Below are 18,539 nucleotides of genomic sequence, written 5' to 3' on the forward strand. Positions count from 1 at the left end.
CTCTTTTTCTTGTGAATAACAACGAAACTCCTTCGGATGCCAACTACGACTTTCGAGGGCAGCCACAACAAATAATATATATTTTTGAGCTTACATGAGATCGCAGCTCCTGAAAGGCAGTAAGTGAGGTCAGATCTTTCCTTTACTTTGCTGCAAGGCCTGCATGAATTTTCATCCCGTTGACCTTAAGCGACCAGCTCTGGATAACACAAGGATGATGAATAAGCAGCTGTATTTTACTTTGTCGCGGAAGTGGAAGAGCAAGGAAATGTAAAAACTTGCACTAGCAAAATCTTCAGTTGTCGATCGATGCCTTGGTTTTTACGCATGAATACGTACACCTGTCAGAATTTTGACCAATCTGTGTCTAGATTGGTCCTGGAGCGTGACCAAAAGCGTGAAAGTTTTTGTCTAAGGTTATACAAAAGAACCTTTACGATGTTTACCAGAACATTTCAACTTCACTTGGTTGCCTGACTTAACTGCTAACTTTTCGCTAAGCTTAAGCAAACGCAAACTGCATCTCTAGGACCCCTTTTCCCTTCCTTGTAGAGTTCCCACTCCACGCGAGCAGAGTCTGTACAGGCTTACGTGCGAGCGTATATTTTCGTATCGATAGCTTTTCAGTTTGTATACCAGTTGAGGCTCAGCTACAGGGATCTTTATATCATGAGTACTCTGAATGCTGAGTGGTTTATTCCTTGAATTCTAACAATGCATTTTATATATTATTTTGTAAATGACAACGTTATCAAATCAAGATCATTCTCTCTAGAAATAGCTCTTAAAGAGCTCTTCTCGGTCTTGAAGTCAAAGCCAAACAAACAATCTGGTACTGCAAACTAAATCAGTGCATCTTTGCCAACACCACGGAAAGTTTGGTTTCGTGACTGAAAACTATCCGCACTTGTAGACTCAAACAAGCATAGAGGACAGAAATTTTCCTTCTATTTTTCGTCTTCATACTGATTATCTCTCAATTACACTGCAATCATTAGAAATGCCAATTCAAAGAACGGTTCTAAAGATTTGCCGCCAAAGTCAAACTGTTAAGCATTTCATTCTGTTGCAGCGTGACTGAGCTAAAAACTGATCATTGCTGATCATTTGCACTCCTTCTAAGTAGCAAAAGTTGATCTCAGTGTCAGTAATAGCTTGAGAAAACAGACATTTCGCGACACTACTAGGATCCAGGTAATGCTTCTAATTGGTCGTGTCAGAAGCACTACCCAGATTTGGGTAGTGAGGCGTCATCAATGTGGATTTTCTGCTCTCGTTTCTCAGACGTCATTTCGCGGGGAAACCGTTAGTGACGTCGCAATGTCGCCTGTTTTCTCAGGCTGGCGAAAGTAGAAGTAGAGGACCTTTATTACACTTTGCAGAGAAAGGTCTCATAAAGTCCTATGTATACGTAATAGAACTGGTGCAAGTTTGTAAGATGTATTAAATTACGATCAGCAGTATCATGTAATGCCATTATTTGAGTTCATTAAATGCAAATATTATTCTCCTTTATGTGATAAAGACACAAAGAGAGGAACCACTAATGAAGAAGGATTTTTTTTTCTTTGCGAGAAACGAAACATTCTTATATAATATTAACAGGAAAGGATTTTCTTGTGGTACTCTAAACTAAAATCTAACATGCGTTACAGACCAATTATCATTCAGTTAGTATTTTAAAAACCTCTCGGAAGTTATGGATCAAATATTTCCAGTAGCTTTTCCGTTCAAGTATTGGGTAATACACTAATAAATATTATATATGTTGCCGCAGTGTTGCAGGAGAGTTCATTTTTTTTTCCACGTCACTTCTAGCTCGGGTGGAACTATTAACCACTTATCTAAACAACTTACTCTACACCAACCTCAAATTTATCAGTTTGTTTTGTATTCTATTTTCCTCCATTCTGAAGTAATACAGTTGATGTAGGAAATATTATTTACAGTTGAAAGGCATTTAGAGACAAACTGCATGAGGTTAAAAAAATAAGAATGGAGAAGGGCGCAGTATATTCTAGTAGAACTAGTTATGACCCTTTTACAAAGTTGACTTTTTCTCCAATATGGTGTAGCTCACAATATATGAGGGGGGCGTAAGGGGGGTACGAATACCACAATACCGCACATGGTAGCGCGAGAATACCGTAATACCGCATCAAAATTTAGCCAAATACCGAAACCGCAGTTACAAATGGGAAAAAGTTGACGTTGCCAATCCTACAAATCTTCCTTTCAAATAGAAATAATACTTTTATGTCAGTGTTTCAAAATCAAGGTGTTTCGATTTCAAGCGTACATGTACAATAAACATAAGATCATCGCACTCGTTTAATTTTGTTCATTACATGTATACGTTTACGTAAATGATACAACAGGAGTTTCCTAGTATTGTACTTTCACTTTTATGAGGTTGTTTCAGGTTGACAATTAACTCGGTTCTGTGTTGAGGGTTTCAAGACGTCGACCAGGGCTGTCTTTGGGATTCGAAGGGCACACAGCACACACTAGCCTTAGGCTTGGACAAATTCTGCCGGCAGAATTTCGGGCAGAATAAGCGATTAATGAGGCGAGCATTCTGCCGGCAGAATAGGGCTTTTTCGAGCAGAATTTGAGTAGAATAAGGGAAAGTCAGCGGCGCTAATGATTTGCATAACAGTTGTAAGAAAAATTTAAAACTAAATAAAAAACAAATGGAAAAATACCTCGTGATTAATTCGATTATTCACATTAAAGTAACATGAATTACTAGACCCAGGTTCCTTACTATATTTGCGAAAATAAATACGGCCCGAGGGGCCGAAAACTTTTTCAGATACCGAGCAGAATTTGAGCACAATAAGGGTGTCCGAGCAGAATTTTGATCAGAATAAGCGATTTTTACGAGCACTGCCGGCATGGGAATAAGTCAATTTACGAGCAGAATTTATCCAAGCCTAACTAGCCTGCGTAGCATGGCGGTTTTTGTTGGGCGCGCTGAGTAAAAAAGGCGGTCGCGGGCCAGGAGACTGGGACGGGAGCTGTTTCGCCCCTCAGTCGTGACTAAACCACGCAAAACCACCTTGCTACCGAGCTAAGAACACACGAAAACTACAGGGGCACCTAGCATCAATTTTTGGAAAATATCTGTTCGGAAGACGATTTGAGATCTAGAATTTTCGGAATATTTGTTGTAAAATTTCTTGCCTACGTGCCTCTCCTAGCTGGATTTTCGAACATCTAAAAAATGGTATAATTGCCCATTTTTAACAGATTTTTACCCTAAAAAGATCACCTAGAATTCTCGGGAGCCTTTTTTCTGGCTGAAAGGTACGTTTTGACCCCTATAGTTTTCGGATCATTAGACTTTCAGCTAGGAAATCCGAACAGATAAAAAATTTTTAGGGGATAAAAATATGTCTACATCTACCGTTTAAATGTTAAAATACGTTCAACAATGTTATGTTTAAGTGGTTTTGAACTATATTCTCGTTGGGTGCCCCTGATACAAGTACATTCTATAGTCCCGCATGCACAACGAGAAGGACGAGTAGTAATTTTGAGCCAACCCCTTCTTCATAGATTATCTTGACATTACGTAGTTTATAACGACTTCACTGACCTCACTATTTGCTGGAATATCTGACTATTCACTTAGTTGATCTTCTGGATCGCTCGCCATTGTTTCGCGAGTGGCACAAAAGTGACGATGAGGTTGATAAAGAGCGAGTATAACCCAAGCCGACTATTTCCACAATGTCGACCATGAGGTCATAAATAATGCGACATGTTTACGTATCATTGGATAAAAAAGTTAATGTCGTTAATCATATCAAGTATTAAGTGAAATTACAAGCCAAACGATTTGTCTGAACTATTTGCGAAATACGACCCCCGACTGTGCAACTTGGAAGACACGTAGGTCACGCAGGTTAGCCAGGGAGACCTTTTTAGGATTTGTATCCTCTTGTCATGAAAAAGAAGCAGATCACCGCGACACAAGGATATTTCACCGACTACCGCGACATGAAATTCAAACTTACCGCACACCACTTGGACTCTGAAAACCGCAATACCGTACTTTGAAATAAAAATTACCGCAACACCGCACCAAAAATAACCCAATACCGCAATACCGCAAACCCTTACGCCCCCCTCATATATGACAAAAAATTCTACTAAATAGAAAGTTAATATAGTTTATCATGATATTTGACCCTCTAATTAATGCTGAGCCTTGCATCGAACTCAAAACTGTTATATTGATTAATGGGACCGCTATCAAATCAAGACCACTCTCACTCAACTTGTTGATGGACGCTTACAGAGACGTTTTAAAAGCAGACAATAATTATGAGACTAGGTTTGAATTTTAACTTGGATAAGACGCTCCTTTAAATTCAGTACCAGGATTAAGTGTTCCGTGTTCGGCTATCTGTGCAATTTAACAGTTTAAAGAGCTATTTGCAGTTTTGAAACCTACAAATATAGCCAAATCTTTCTTCACCTTCTAAGGTAGCATTGTTTTTTTATAGCCGCAACCAATGTTTCAGATATTGTTCAAGTCAATTTTTTTCTTACTTTTTTTTTTTGCTTAGCGAAAAATTAAACGACGTGGAGACATTCGGCACAAACGGCTTATAGTGAATTCATTTCCAGCATATATGCGCATGCTTAGAAGGTTTTTTTATTGTTTTAAAGCTTAAAAACTTCTTTAAAGACGTGCACAATGAACTTCCTTCCTTCAATTTTAATTTTAGTACCTATTTCCGTTTTGAGATTGTCTGCATAAATTGAAAGGTTTACATGTTGGTATAATCTTCAAAATTTAAACGAGCTTTGTATAGTTATTGCTCTTAGAAGTGCATGCACGATGCTTGATTAGAATTTTTGCTGGAGCATCGTTAATTTCAAGCATAAGGGTTTGCCTTAAAATAACACTTAGTGCGACATTAGATACTTTTGGCCCACGAAATCAAGATGGAGTAAATTATTAAATTCGTTGCAAAGTGGAGACTGAAGTGCACGCGACATAAACAGATAAAAGAAATACACCAATCACCGACTGCGGCGGTGCAACTGATAGTCCGGCACTACAATATTAACACCATCTCCTGATGAAAACCTGCAAAACGCGGTTAAAAACCCTTACGCCCCCCTCCTTACGATCAGCAATATTATCTTAGGACATTTTTATGTCGCTGGACGTATTAATTACAAATATTATTCTTTTACTGTTTGTGTAATAAAAACCAATAGAACGACAGGTTTCCACCTTGTGAGGAAAAAGTTTTTTCTTCAGAGGGCAAAACATATTTAAAAATAGGTAGGAACAGGTTTCGCACGTGCAGGTATTCTAAACGAAGATAAAATACGTGTCAAGTATCACATGGTCAAGTGCTTTAAGGATCTCTCGGAAGTTTCATGATAAAAGACTAGCGGTATTTTTTAAAAAAATGTTGAACAGCGCTGTTTGTTGACCTGTACTTACAACAAAAAATTCAAGGAGGAGTTGATGTTTTCACCCAAAATTAGTTCTAATGTAGCTATTAACCTGTTTATTGACAAGATATCTAGACAAACCAAAAGAGCTCGTCAGTTAGTACCGTGATCATAATATCATGAGCACTCTGAATGCTACGCCGTGCATAGAGCTCGAACGCTAATATACTGGTTAATACCCTGCGAGCAGAGGCCCTTCCGATCTTCCTAGATAAGTCGCGACTTATCTAGAAAGATCAAAGGGCCTCTGTTCGCAGGGTAATTGGTTAAGAGCACCGCTATCAAATCACAATCTTTCTCTCTTCAGAAATCGTTTTTCAAGCAGCCAATCAGGAGTTATTGAAACTAGCTGCTACTAATAACTAGGATCGAAAAGGTGCTTTTTTAGCACCACGAAATTAAGACGAGCCCGGCTTCTGCCACTCAATGCATAAAACATTTTAAATAATTAACAGTATGTTTGTTTTTGACGAGCCAACGAGAGAGATGGCGAAATCTTTTGTGCTTTCTGTTCTTTGAAGATTTTTTTAAGGCAATAACCGATATTTCAGATATTGAACTAAACCCTTTTCTCAACTGACAACAAAAACGTGTTGATATTGTGTTTGCTATTTAATTTGTTTTATCACACTACCCCCACTATACTGAAATAAAAAGACGCGCATAGGCGAAGACATCGCTCACTTTATATCAGTGCCCAACAGTGACCATTGGCAGAAGTACGAGTGGCTCTGTCAGGTAAAGTATTGCAAGTTGTTCATGTTCTTAATTACTCGAGCTAGAAAATTTACCTTGTACAACTTACCTTTCTTCATTCACCATATATAATCAGTATTAATTTCCCCCAGAGTAAGTAAGTTAAAAAGATTCCACTCCAGGGTAGATCGAAATAAGGTGTCGATTCATTTGTTCTAGGTAAGGTACGGATATAGGGCTGGGGCTGGATCACTTTCCACAACACCTTTGGACGCTTTGCCAAAAATATAAGGCTTTCGTTAGAATCTTTGCTTTAGCTTCCGCATCTCTGTTTTTATTTTATTACGCACAGGGAGGAATTGGATAGAGTGCACAGTTTTAACTTTTGGACGACTGAATAAACTACTCAGTTAGAAGTTAACAGTCAGTACACCTATTTGTATAGGTAATAGCATGATTTGTAGTATATTTGGCATAAATACCACGAGTGATATTTCGAAATTGTTATACGTAATTTCACGAGCCGTTAGGCGAGTGAACTTTGAGACAATTTTGAAATATCACAAGTGGTATTTATTGGTATTTCTGCCGAATATCACGTACAAATCATGCTATTATTCGTTTATACTACTACCCACAAAAGGTTTATAATTTTCACATGTAAGTATTTCAAATTAAGCTGAAATACCACTGCTCTAAGCCAATCAAATTGCAGAAATTTCTCATGTAGTAGTATCAAATATGAAAGATTTGAAAACTGTCCCTTAGAAATATTTAGCTCTTCTACAAACCTGATTGAAATTGCTTGATTTTCGTTGACTCGGATGACAGAACTTGAAAGCGATTAACGAGGTAAAGTGTAGTCCGACAACACGACCGATCACTGTTTAACGTTTAGTACATAGGAGCGACCTAATTTTTACTGTCCTCGATTATCAGAACTGAAGGATGGCGGAACTGCTTTTATTTATATTTCTCCAGAAAAAAGGAAATGGCTCAAACAGATACGTAATGATCAGAGTAACTCCTTCTGCATTTTCAAATCACGGCGCACAGTCAAAAACCAAACGTCACTTCGCACAGGCTCCCTACAGTTCTGAAATGATTGACAGATTTCTTAACTTGCGCAATACTCAGACCAATCATGTATTAGCCCAGAATTAGAATTGATGAGTAATATATAGATTTATCCAAGGTTAAAAGCGAAGCTCCCATTAATAAATTTATCATTTAAATCAAACAATAAACTTGTACTCCACAAATCAGTTAACTTTAGAGCACATTCATGTGACTTTTGAGGGAAAGGCTAAGTGATATTAGAGCAAAATAATTTGCAAACAAGAGTGAACCAAATCTTATATCGATTTGATAGCCTTATATGTACACCGAAAAAATAGTAATTATCTTCGATCACATTTAAGAGCCATAATAGCTCTTGATCACAGTAGATTAGGCCTGGAAAACAAATCAGGCCGAATTTTTGGCGTTCGACAAGTTTTAGACTTTACAAAATGTTGCCAACAAATCTGGGTGCTTGTAAACCAACCTTTTTTATACTTTTCATACATCACATCTGAGGTGAAACAGTACTATGAGGCGCTCTTTTTATCATACAGACCTCGGACAGAATGCAGTAGTTCTCAATTTTGCAATACAAATTGCACTCATTTATATTCAGGACGATCGAAGCACGCGTGGGCGTTTAATGAAACCGTTAAAAAAAATTTCCAAAATAACCTATACGGCCATCCGGTTCTCACTTTTTACTAGCGCCAAATTTGCAATGAGAGCTGAGTGTTTGAATGAAGATAAATAGAGTTACGCTTCTACATAGTAAAGAATTTTTTATCTCTATTTTTTATTTAATGGTTTTAGAACGATGTGTAATCTTTAAAAGCGTTTGATACGCGCGGCATTTTGAGTACTCCTGCAAGTGATGTTCATGAACGACTGAAAACAAACGGCACAGCGGTTAAAATTCCAAGAGAGACTACTAACAATCAATAAAAGAAATATAACTCGGTAAAACATATACAGAAAAAAACAATTTTCATTTACGAATTCAATTAAAGTGTCTCTAAAATTCCTGAGTCTTAAAGCTTTAGTTCATGTTTTAAGCTTGCTTCCCGGTGTTTGCAAGCTATTTTCACAGATGAACTCGAGGAAGCAAAATCGCTCAAAGCTTCCTTTTACAGCCAGAATTATGACAAAATATTCTTTGGAACGTTTTCTTTCTATTTGCGGTAAGAAAATGTCTAAACGCTTTTTATATTTCTGTAAGCTTATATCAAACCTGATACTAGGTCAGATCATTGTTTCAAATCTTATAAACGTGCATAGACCAAATAGTCGCACAAACTACCCTCGACCTCATTAAATTAGATACAAAAAAACAGACATCAAATACGACAATTACTCAAGCTTACCATTCGAGATTCAGCTCCTGAAAGCTATCAAGTAAGGCCAGAATCGCCTTCGGACTTTTTAACTCACTCACCTTACGCATCAAGCAAGGTTAAAAACGAAAACGATGCCATCCGAAATCGGATTTCCGACTTTGACAAGCGACTTTCCCAACCAAAAATCCAATAAACAAATTAGCCATAAATAACAGAAGACTCTTCATAGCAGCTGAATTTCGTTTTGTACATCCAGTGGAAAAAGACAGTAAAAAACATCACAAGATGACACAAAACTATTTCAGCTTCAGCTGTCAAAGTAAACAAGTTTGAACTTACCTGTCAATTTTTTACCAATCAGAGCATAAAAACTGGACGTAGAGCGTGACCAACGTGTGGCCGTGGCCGTGGCGAGAAGTCAAAAGCAACTGTCTTTCCTGACTGCAATAGCTGCCTGAATTTTCTCATCCGAGGTCAGTTTGAATTCAAAATTTAAATTCTGCTGCAGATAAACACAATTCATATGAATTAAAAAAAATAAACTTGGGCCTGCGATCATTTGAAAACTAATAACGGAAAGCTTAACGGGTCGACACCCGAGCCCACAATACGGTCAGGTGATACTGGTCAGTGAATATCCTGTTTTGACAGCTGTCAATTGATCACAATATTGCTGTGCAATATTTGTGCAATATCAGTTTTTCTGTTCTCCCAAACTAGCTAGAAAGTGTGGGATTGAACATTGGTTTCCCTGTGGTTCGGAAGGACGGGCGAGCGGGCAGTGTACGGTCACTAGATTGCCAAATTTTCTGGGATGGGTAGATTTACTTAGCTATGGGACTCCGCTCGCGCGTGCTTCGCGCGCATGGAGTTCCGCTATAAAATTATCGTTCGGTAGAAATTGGTGCAAATTTAGTGTGCACATCTAAGCGAAAATCTAAAGCCTCTTCCAGGTCCATGAGGTCAAAAATTTTCCACTCTAAAATAGCTGGTCCCGAATAGTCTGCTCTTGGAATATATATATATAAAATAAAGATACGTGAATCATTCAAGCAATTGAATTGTATTGCAATTAAGAAGATGTATTAAGTCGTCACTGGCAATTAACTATACAAGGAACTCCCAGGAAAAAAAAACAGTAAGTAAATAAGTAAAATAGAAGGAGTAGATATGCCCAAAGCAGACAGACTCGGAGCAAGCATTGCATTATGTTGTTAGAATTCTGCGGCATAAGAGCCCGGGGCGGGAGACAAATACATTTTTGCGTAGCCGAGAATAGAAAAGCGTAAAACGTGATAGAGTTAAAAGAACCGGATGGCAAATAACAATAATACAGATATCGAATGAAAACCCTGAATTTCGGTGAAGTTTTCCAGTTGGATCCAACCTTGTTAGCTTATTGTTATCATTTGCATTATTATCATCATCATCATCATCATTATTTTGGTGAATATCAAAGATAAATACCTAATTTCATACAACTTTGTTATGGTTTATTGTTCTCTTTTTCAGGAGATGAAACTAGTTATGCATAAACCCACAGAAAAAATGCTGCTGATTGGGTTGTTCCTGTGTTTTGCAGTCCTGACAGTTCATAGTAAGAATTACGATATTCCTAGCACTTTGCGTAAAAAATACTTACTACAATTTTGCGAGTTCACAACAAGATTTAAAATTGGATCAGTTAATTTTTGGTTTACAACCACGTTACGAGGCGAATATGTTGGGTGACGGGTTGTTGACAGAAGGGGGACTTTGCATGTAAAAGACAGTTTAGTTACTAGCGGAGGGACCTCTTGTGTTTTTGCCAACCAATTTGGCAACCGTGACGTTAGCTGCAAACAATATATATATCTCTTGAGTCAGTGAAGTTTTGTGTTACTAATATTTCATCGCTTCTGCATGACTTACAGTGTAGCTATACCATCCCAAGTGCTATTCAAAGTGATACCATTATAACAAGAGCATTCATTTGTCTTCTTTTTAATAATGGCGTTACTAGCCACTACATCGTCACCAACTGTTTGCCCTCAGAAGACAACATCAGGCAAATGTTGCAGTATTCCATTCACGTACAGAGGAGTGACCTACAATTCTTGCACTTCTGCTAACCATAACGGACCCTGGTGCTCCTTGGATCCTGTGTACAAGGGAAGATGGGGCAACTGTCGTGAGTTTTAAATTGACTAAGCTAAATCATTTTTAGTGTGTATTTCAAGTAATATTGTTATTGTTACACGAATTGACTATCCGATTGAGTAATAAGACTTCAAAAAGTCATGACTGTATATACATTCCACGTTGTTTATGTCACGCATTACTGTTTTAATTGTACCTTTGCCTACGAATAATTTCTCTAATTCACCCACACAATTATGAAAGCGGTTCTCAATAACAACAATTGCACTTTTAAGGTAAAGGTGCATACATGTTCGCCCGCACTTCCTAACCTTTGGTTACTGCGAGTGATTATTCCATTAAGAGCATTGTCTTCTCTTTGATAGCGTTACCAGTCACCACAACGTCACCAACTGTTTGCCCTCAGAAGACAACATCAGGCAAATGTTGCAGTATTCCGTTCAAATACAGTGGAGTGACCTACAATTCTTGCACTTCAGCCAATCACAACAGACCATGGTGCTCCTTGGATCCTGTGTATAAGGGAAGATGGGGCAACTGCCGTGAGTTTTAAATTGACTTAGCTAAAGCCGAACCTTAACTCTGTATTTCAAAGTTATATTATCATAATATCAAGAGCATTGTCTTTTTCTTTAATAGCCGCAGTAACCACAACTTTACCAACTGTTTGCCCTCAGAAGACAACATCAGGCAAATGTTGCAGTATTCCATTCGAATACAGGGGAGTAACCTATAGTTCTTGCACTTCTACCAGTCATAACAGACCTTGGTGCTCCTTGGATCCCGTGTATAAGGGAAGATGGGGCAACTGCCGTGAGTTTTAAATTTACTTAACTAAAGCCGAACCTTAACTCTGTATTTCAAAGTTATATTATCATAATATCAAGAGCATTGTCTTTTTCTTTAATAGCCGCAATAACCACAACTTTACCAACTGTTTGCCCTCAGAAGACAACATCAGGCAAATGTTGCAGTATTCCATTCGAATACAGGGGAGTAACCTATAGTTCTTGCACTTCTACCAGTCATAACAGACCATGGTGCTCCTTGGATCCTGTGTATAAGGGAAGATGGGGCAACTGCCGTGAGTTTTAAATTTACTTAACTAAAGCCGAGCCTTAACTCTGTGTTTCAAAGTTACATTATCATAATATCAAGAGCATTGTCTTTTCTTTACTAGCCGCAGTAACCACGACGTCACCAACTGTTTGCCCTCAGAAGACAACATCAGGCAAATGTTGCAGTATTCCATTCGAATACAGTGGAGTGACTTACAGTTCTTGCACTTCTGCCAATCATAACAGACCCTGGTGCTCCTTGGATCCTGAGTATAAGGGAAGATGGGGCAACTGCCGTGAGTATAAATTGACTCAGCTGTAAAGCATGTTTAATGGTATTACATCTTTAATGATGATAGTACATACAAGTCAATGTTGTAGTATTCCATTCAAATACAAGCAAGTGACCTACAACTCTTGCACTACTGCTTATTACAACAGACCTTGGTGGTCCTTGAGGCCCTGCCAGGGGGGGGGGGGGGGGGGGGGTGTCCCATGTCGCTCTGAATTTTAAAAAACGTCTCCTGTCGGTTTTTATAAATGCTTCACGTCGCTGTCGGAAATTGAACGAAAATGCTTTGTCTCTATCGGAATTTTAAGAAAGGGGGATAGCGATGCGTTGTAAAGAAACCATTACAGTTGTGCAATTTCTCAGTGAACATTTTGCGTATCGAACACCTATACATCGCCATTCACAATCAAGAATGACTTCCTCTCGGTGAATCCAAAAACGGACTTTAGATCTTAAAGCGGATTTCGCGTTCCTTTCGAAAATCTAAATTCGGATTTTTGATCTGGTGAATCCATTTTGAAAAAGGATTCACTGGATTTGAAATCCGAAGAATCCGAATCCAGATTAACGGATTAGTGATCTACGTTGTTCCATTCACAGTGGATTCGAAATTAGTCAGATGATCCAGCGGTATTTCCAGTTGAAGTATTCCCGTAGAGTTGCTGCCATTTACCGTAAAACATCTCAAAACACTAGAAGATTGTTGCTGGTACAGTAAAATATCCATGTGCTGACCATTTGTCGCTAAAGATTGCTTAAAAGAAAAAATAAGTAAAAGGGACAAATGAATTGCTATCTTTCTACAAAATGCTTGTAGACGCGCTATGCACTCGATCGTGTTACATAAAAAACCGAGCTACGAAACAGGATCAAACTGAGCAAACAACCTTTAAATAATTTTGAACTTTAACGCGCTTCTTTCTTGATCTGTTTATGTTCCATCGTCCTTATTAGAACTGCCGACCACAAAATTCTGCGCGGTATAATCGCACGCCAAACAGTAGAAAACATGTCATTTCTTGAGAGGTTGTCATATATAGTGCACGTGTGTGCGAAAGGTTACCAAGGTCACAAATCGAATTTCGGATTTCACGTTCCTTTCCACCGCGAAATCCGGCGAATCTCGGATCAAAAATCCGTTTTGGATTTGCCGAAAGGAACACAGTCAACACACCCTAAGTGATCCACGTAATGTGGTGGTGGAAAAAAAAATGAGGGTAGGGTCAGTGTGGGGTCCATGTAGGGTCGATGTAGTCGTGGATGGAAATTAAAAATAAAAAGAAAGATCAAAAAGGGAAACTAAATCAATTGCGGAGGAGTAGGAGGGGTGTGAGGTAAGTAAAACATTGTCTTTCGTACTAAAAAGAGCTAGTTTGCCTTTGCCCTCATTAATATGCAGGATTTGCCTGCCAAAAATCAGTGAACCGGAACTAGGACAATCACAGCAGCAGGAAATAGGACTTGCATAGTCACGTTTACGTCTCAGTGATTTAAGTCACGGGTGTCTGTAAAATGAGGAAACGGAGGCGGATGCGGACGGCGCACGGCGCACGGCGGACGGCGGAAAATAAAAATAAAACTAAATAAATGTATAATATAAATATATAAGATATATAAATAATAAGACAAATATCTCTGGATCGTCGGAGAGAAGATAAACAGAGTAGGTAGTTATGAGGCCTGGTAGAATGTCACTTCCAGCTCGTGGCTGGGACGAAAAGATCTGTCGTTTCAGTATGCGATATTCTTTTGCGATATGGTCTGTGCAGTGATATCGAAAAAAATGGACAAAAGAAGCCACGCTTGGGCGAGAGGTAAGTTAATTTTTGCGGTATCCTTATTTTTTTTTTATACATTTGCTGTTTGCCGCAGCCCACTGCTTCAGATCTCTTCCGGGTCAACTGATTCCGATTATATAACAAACACACAAACAAAACCTCCAAAGATGAAAGAGCGGGTTCGGCCTCCCGCCTAGATTCAAGCCTTTTTGAAGAGGGGTGAGAGGAGGGGCATTAAAAAAAGCCCGGGGAGTACTCCCTTATATAAGCCATATAGGTATGTGCCGCACCAAAGAGTAGGGTTTTTGCGACGTTCTGGTCTTAAAACGGTTCTAGACTTTGCCCAGTTTGGTCTGGAATCTAGTATGGTTTTCGAGGAAACTAAAGGAGTGTAATGGTATGAACGTATTTATCGGTTCAATTCCAAACGAATAAGAAAGAAAGAAAACCATGCCAATTGGAAATGGATTTTAAGGAATCTTTTTTGTTGCGGTTCTTATCTATTAAGTAATGATAATAATGATGACATAATTTACTAGCGGCTAGGTCAGAAGACGAGTGTGAAAAATGACATTTTTTGGTCTAAAGTATCCTCACCAAGAAGTCCCAGGAGTACCTCCCCGAGAAAAAAGACAAAATAACTTCAGATGGCTTAACTTAAAGGGATTGCTTTCAATGCCAACATTCATTTAGTTATGTTTCTTTTATTTTTTCATTTTTCGTTTAATTTTAAAGACTTGGGCTACTTCAATCGAGCCACTATGCGACCGCTCGTCTTCAAACTAGCCAATCAATCTGCGGACTAATACATTACACACAACAGTTATAAAATTATTGAATGGTTTACTTCAATAGCTCACACGTTAATCTCTAATAGTTGAAGAAATTCGGTCTCTTATAGCCAGCCTTCTGGCCTTGTGCGAGCCTTGCTACTCATCGTTCTCCTATTCGCGGAGTAGCAAACGTGCCATCACTGATGAAATTTTCCCAGGAATAGCATTCTTTTTGGTTTTCAGAAAGCACGTGCAGTATGTTGCAGCTTGCGTGCATGAACTGTAGCAAAGGAAGGTCAGCCCCAACAACGAGTTTGGAAATTAAAAAAACAATAATCGTCTCAATTTTTCCCTTTTGAAAAACTTCGAAACAAAAATGACTAACCTTGTGTCTGATTTGTTTATTTTACTAACTGTTCATTCAATGTGGGGGAGGATGGGGTAGGATTCCCATATCAATATAACGGGGATGCTCGTTGGAAAATTAGAATTTAAAAACTTTGTTAAGGACAACAACATGGACATAGCTCAGGCCAGGCTCAGGCTTTATTCAGTTACTCATTAAGAAAATCACACTCGCAGTTAAGGCATTCGTGAAATTTTTTTATAGGTATTTCTTTTCACACAACCCTAAGCGAAACATTTGTGGGTAAGAATATGGACTTTCCGTCCTGAACACCTCAAGCATAAGCGAAATAAGGGGTTAGCCGCGGCCACCCCAATATAAATTTCCGCCCTTGCTATTAAAGTGAGACCAAATTGAATAAAAAAAGATGATGATGATGATAATAATAATAATGATAATAATAATAATAATAATAATAATAATTAATAAATAAATAATGTATATCCCTTGAAAGCTGAGACCTAAACAATCCCTTAAAGTTAGGCTAACTATATCCATTTCGTCTTTTTGTTCGAACTCTCCCCTCTCACCCCTCTTCAAAAAGGTTTGAATCTAAGCGAGAGGCCGAACCCGCTCTTCCCCCTTTTAAAGTTTTGTTTGTGTGTTTGTGAGTCAGTTGACTCGGAAGAGATCTAAAGCAGTGGGCTGCGGCAAACAGCAAAATGTATATAAAAAGATTAAAGATATATACTGCAAAAATTAACTTACCTCTAGGCCAAGCGTGGCTTCTTTTGTCCATTCTTTTTGACATCACGGCACGGATCATATCGCAAAAGAATTTTGCAAACTGAAACGACAGAAACCACACATCTTTTCTTCCCAGCCACGAGTTGGAAGTGACATTCTAGCAGGCTTCATAACTGCCTCCTCCGTTTATCTTCTCTACGACGATCCAGAGATGTAACAACTGATATTTGTATTTTTAATATTTTGAATTCTATTTGTCTTATTTATTTATCTATCTTAAATATTTATCTTATACATTTATTTAGTTATTTATTTATATATTTATTTTGATTCACTTATTTTTTTTATTTTCCGCCGTCCGCCGTCCGTTTCCTCATTTTACAGACACCCTTAAGTCACAGACAAGTTTGACTTTACTCCTCAAACACTATGAATTAACCAATGAAAAAGTTTCTTGTTTTCTAACTAACCAATCGAAAACGAAGACGTTTATCGAACTTAAAGTAACTAGAAAACCTAAACCAACTAAAAATAGCACACGACCTTTTCTTTATGAGATTCCTGCGCATTTTACTCGATATAGACAAAAGGTTATGACGTCGTCTGCGTTAATTTATTCCACTTCAAACTAATGAGAATACACTTCAAAAAATGGATAATTCGGTCCCTCCCATACTACTATCTTCATTGTACTAATTTCTGATCTCGACACCCTGCCATCTATACCTTCCGCATAACATGTGTGTAGCATCCTGATTAATGAATGATTTTATCTTGACGAAAGAAACGAAAATACTTTCTTCCTGCTTGCTGGCACGCTTCGAGGGGTCTTACTAACCGGTAGTTGAAACAAGCTTTTTTGTATGTTTTAGAGGATTTGCAATATTTTCGAGACAAAAACTACAAAATGAAATTAATATCGCGTCACATCTATTTTTTTTTGTAGGTGGTTGACTTTGGTGTCGTTTAAACTACTAACCAGACCAGTGAGTATAAACGTTCTTTTAGTACAGGTAAATTTGAGTTATAAACTAACTCCAGTTGATAATCCTTGACCTGATGTTTAGTTGTTCTTCACTTCATCTACATCTTGACCCCGGAAATTAATATCTCACTTTCGAATCCACCTTGTGTAACTATTCATGAAGCACGTGGTTTCTCTTCAGTACACATCTACTGGAGACGCAGGTTTTTCTCACTTTCTTTATCTCTAGATTCAAAATAAATATTTAGTTAATTCAATGCCTGTAAATAACGCTAAACAATTAAAAAGCTTCGAAATCAAAACAAATGCATCTGAAGTAGTTATCGAACTCTCACAACAGTAAACTTACGGCATTTTCTTCACTTGCTTTAGATTCTGCCTGAAGTTTCTGCCTGAAGTGAATAATGTTTGGTTTATTTTAAGATACTACCACATGTATTTTTCTAGAGTTGTTCGGAACCATGTTCCACGTGTTGTTGTGCCGTTTATAAATTCACGGTTAGTTTCCTTATATAGGAAAAGCGTCAAACCCACAGATATCATACTATTTTTAAAAAGGATAAAGACCAGTGTACACAACTATAGTTGAAAAGGTCTAACTTTAAGTTTTTTTTGGTTCGAATAAAGACTTTCTGAAAACCACGTAATTTGAATTTTTATGTCATTTTATTAAACACCTTAGGCTTATCGAGCGAAATCGATTTTTGACGGTGGCCGCGATCTTTCCGATTTTCTTTGATTTTACTGACATTCACTCTTAATTGTTTAATAATTTTTTTTTACCTTCACAGGTTCGGAACCTGCTGGTCCGCATTTCTCAGAAGTATATACCGGAAAAGGACTTTAGAATGAGGGGTCAATATATTTTTGCTTTCATATGGTGTTGGGGACTAAGAGAAGTCTACGAGACCGGGTTGGTCAAGGATATATTTCTCACCATTAAAAAGGACATTACAAAAGAAAAAAGCTAAACATGCGACCGCTAGCTCTTAATTTGTCAAACCGAAGAGATGTGGAGTAGAAATTGGTTGCACTCTAACGAATAGAAAGCGCTCGTAGCGTTATTTTCAAGTGAGAGCTGTTAACATTAAATGTTTGCCAGTTGTAAACGTAATCAACTATAGTATCACAGTTTGGTATTAATAAAGATGCGAATTAGATTAGCCACTAGCCTTCTCTTGTCTTATTGAAACTAGAAAGTTCAAAGAACTCCTTACTTTACACAAGAAGCACCGTCCAAAACAGATTAAAAAGTTTCCCACGTTTTCCCTCGACATCAATTACATTGTGCTAGGCGAAAGATAATGTCTTGATACGATAAAGAAAAGCATATCATCACAGCAAAGTGACATTAAACATTTTTTAATACGTTCAAAAGCTATTAAGGCCAAGATTAAGCTAAGGACCGATTTTATCAGTCATTCTATTTGTGACACCTGAAGGTGTAAATAGTCAGATGTGGTGTCACATTTCGCACCAGACATTCGTGTTCCAAATGCTCTGATACTATTCCAGTTCCGTATGGCTATTCCAGTTCCGTGTGGCCAAGACGAGTTTCTCTATTGTTTTTGACCTGAATAGCTTGGGGTGCATAGGGGGTATCACGAACGACCTCAATACGGGCCGCCCAACCAAGCGAGGGATCCTTCACATGGACAACCATAGCCTCCTCATCATATTGGACTGTGACTTGAGGCATACTATCGGGTATAAACACTTTTACCCGTGGTAGGCCGTCTTTGCTGAGGTCAGTGATCTGGAAATTCACTTTAAAAAAAAGGAAATGTCTTCTATGAGTGAAGAGCACTATTATTATAGTATTCATAATTTTACGATTCTCGTTTT

The 18,539-nt window shown here is 38.1% G+C and overlaps 2 protein-coding genes across 3 annotated transcripts in view; both read left to right on the forward strand.

Moving 5' to 3' along the window:
• Positions 1–18,539, forward strand: part of LOC140951534 (uncharacterized) — a 262,305-nt gene that overhangs the window by 140,884 nt on the left and 102,882 nt on the right. The window lies entirely within an intron of this gene.
• Positions 6,107–17,857, forward strand: LOC140951564 (epididymal sperm-binding protein 1-like). The gene is made up of 9 exons (XM_073400845.1): positions 6,107–6,219; positions 10,089–10,173; positions 10,579–10,746; positions 11,081–11,257; positions 11,355–11,528; positions 11,626–11,799; positions 11,896–12,069; positions 16,656–16,695; positions 17,486–17,857. Exons 2-8 carry the CDS (start codon positions 10,092–10,094, stop codon positions 16,661–16,663), a joined length of 957 nt encoding a protein of 318 aa, XP_073256946.1. The 5' UTR covers positions 6,107–6,219; positions 10,089–10,091; the 3' UTR covers positions 16,664–16,695; positions 17,486–17,857.

Source organism: Porites lutea, chromosome 1, assembly GCF_958299795.1.
Source record: "Porites lutea chromosome 1, jaPorLute2.1, whole genome shotgun sequence".
Taxonomy (NCBI): domain Eukaryota; kingdom Metazoa; phylum Cnidaria; class Anthozoa; order Scleractinia; family Poritidae; genus Porites; species Porites lutea.

Coding starts and splice junctions, on each gene's coding strand:
- LOC140951564 (XM_073400845.1), top strand. CDS start 10,092: ATGAAACTAGTTATGCATAAACCCACAGAAAAAATGCTGCTGATTGGG. Junction 10,747..11,080: donor GGGAAGATGGGGCAACTGTC/GTGAGTTTTAAA, acceptor TCTCTTTGATAG/CGTTACCAGTCACCACAACG. Junction 11,258..11,354: donor GGGAAGATGGGGCAACTGCC/GTGAGTTTTAAA, acceptor TTTCTTTAATAG/CCGCAGTAACCACAACTTTA.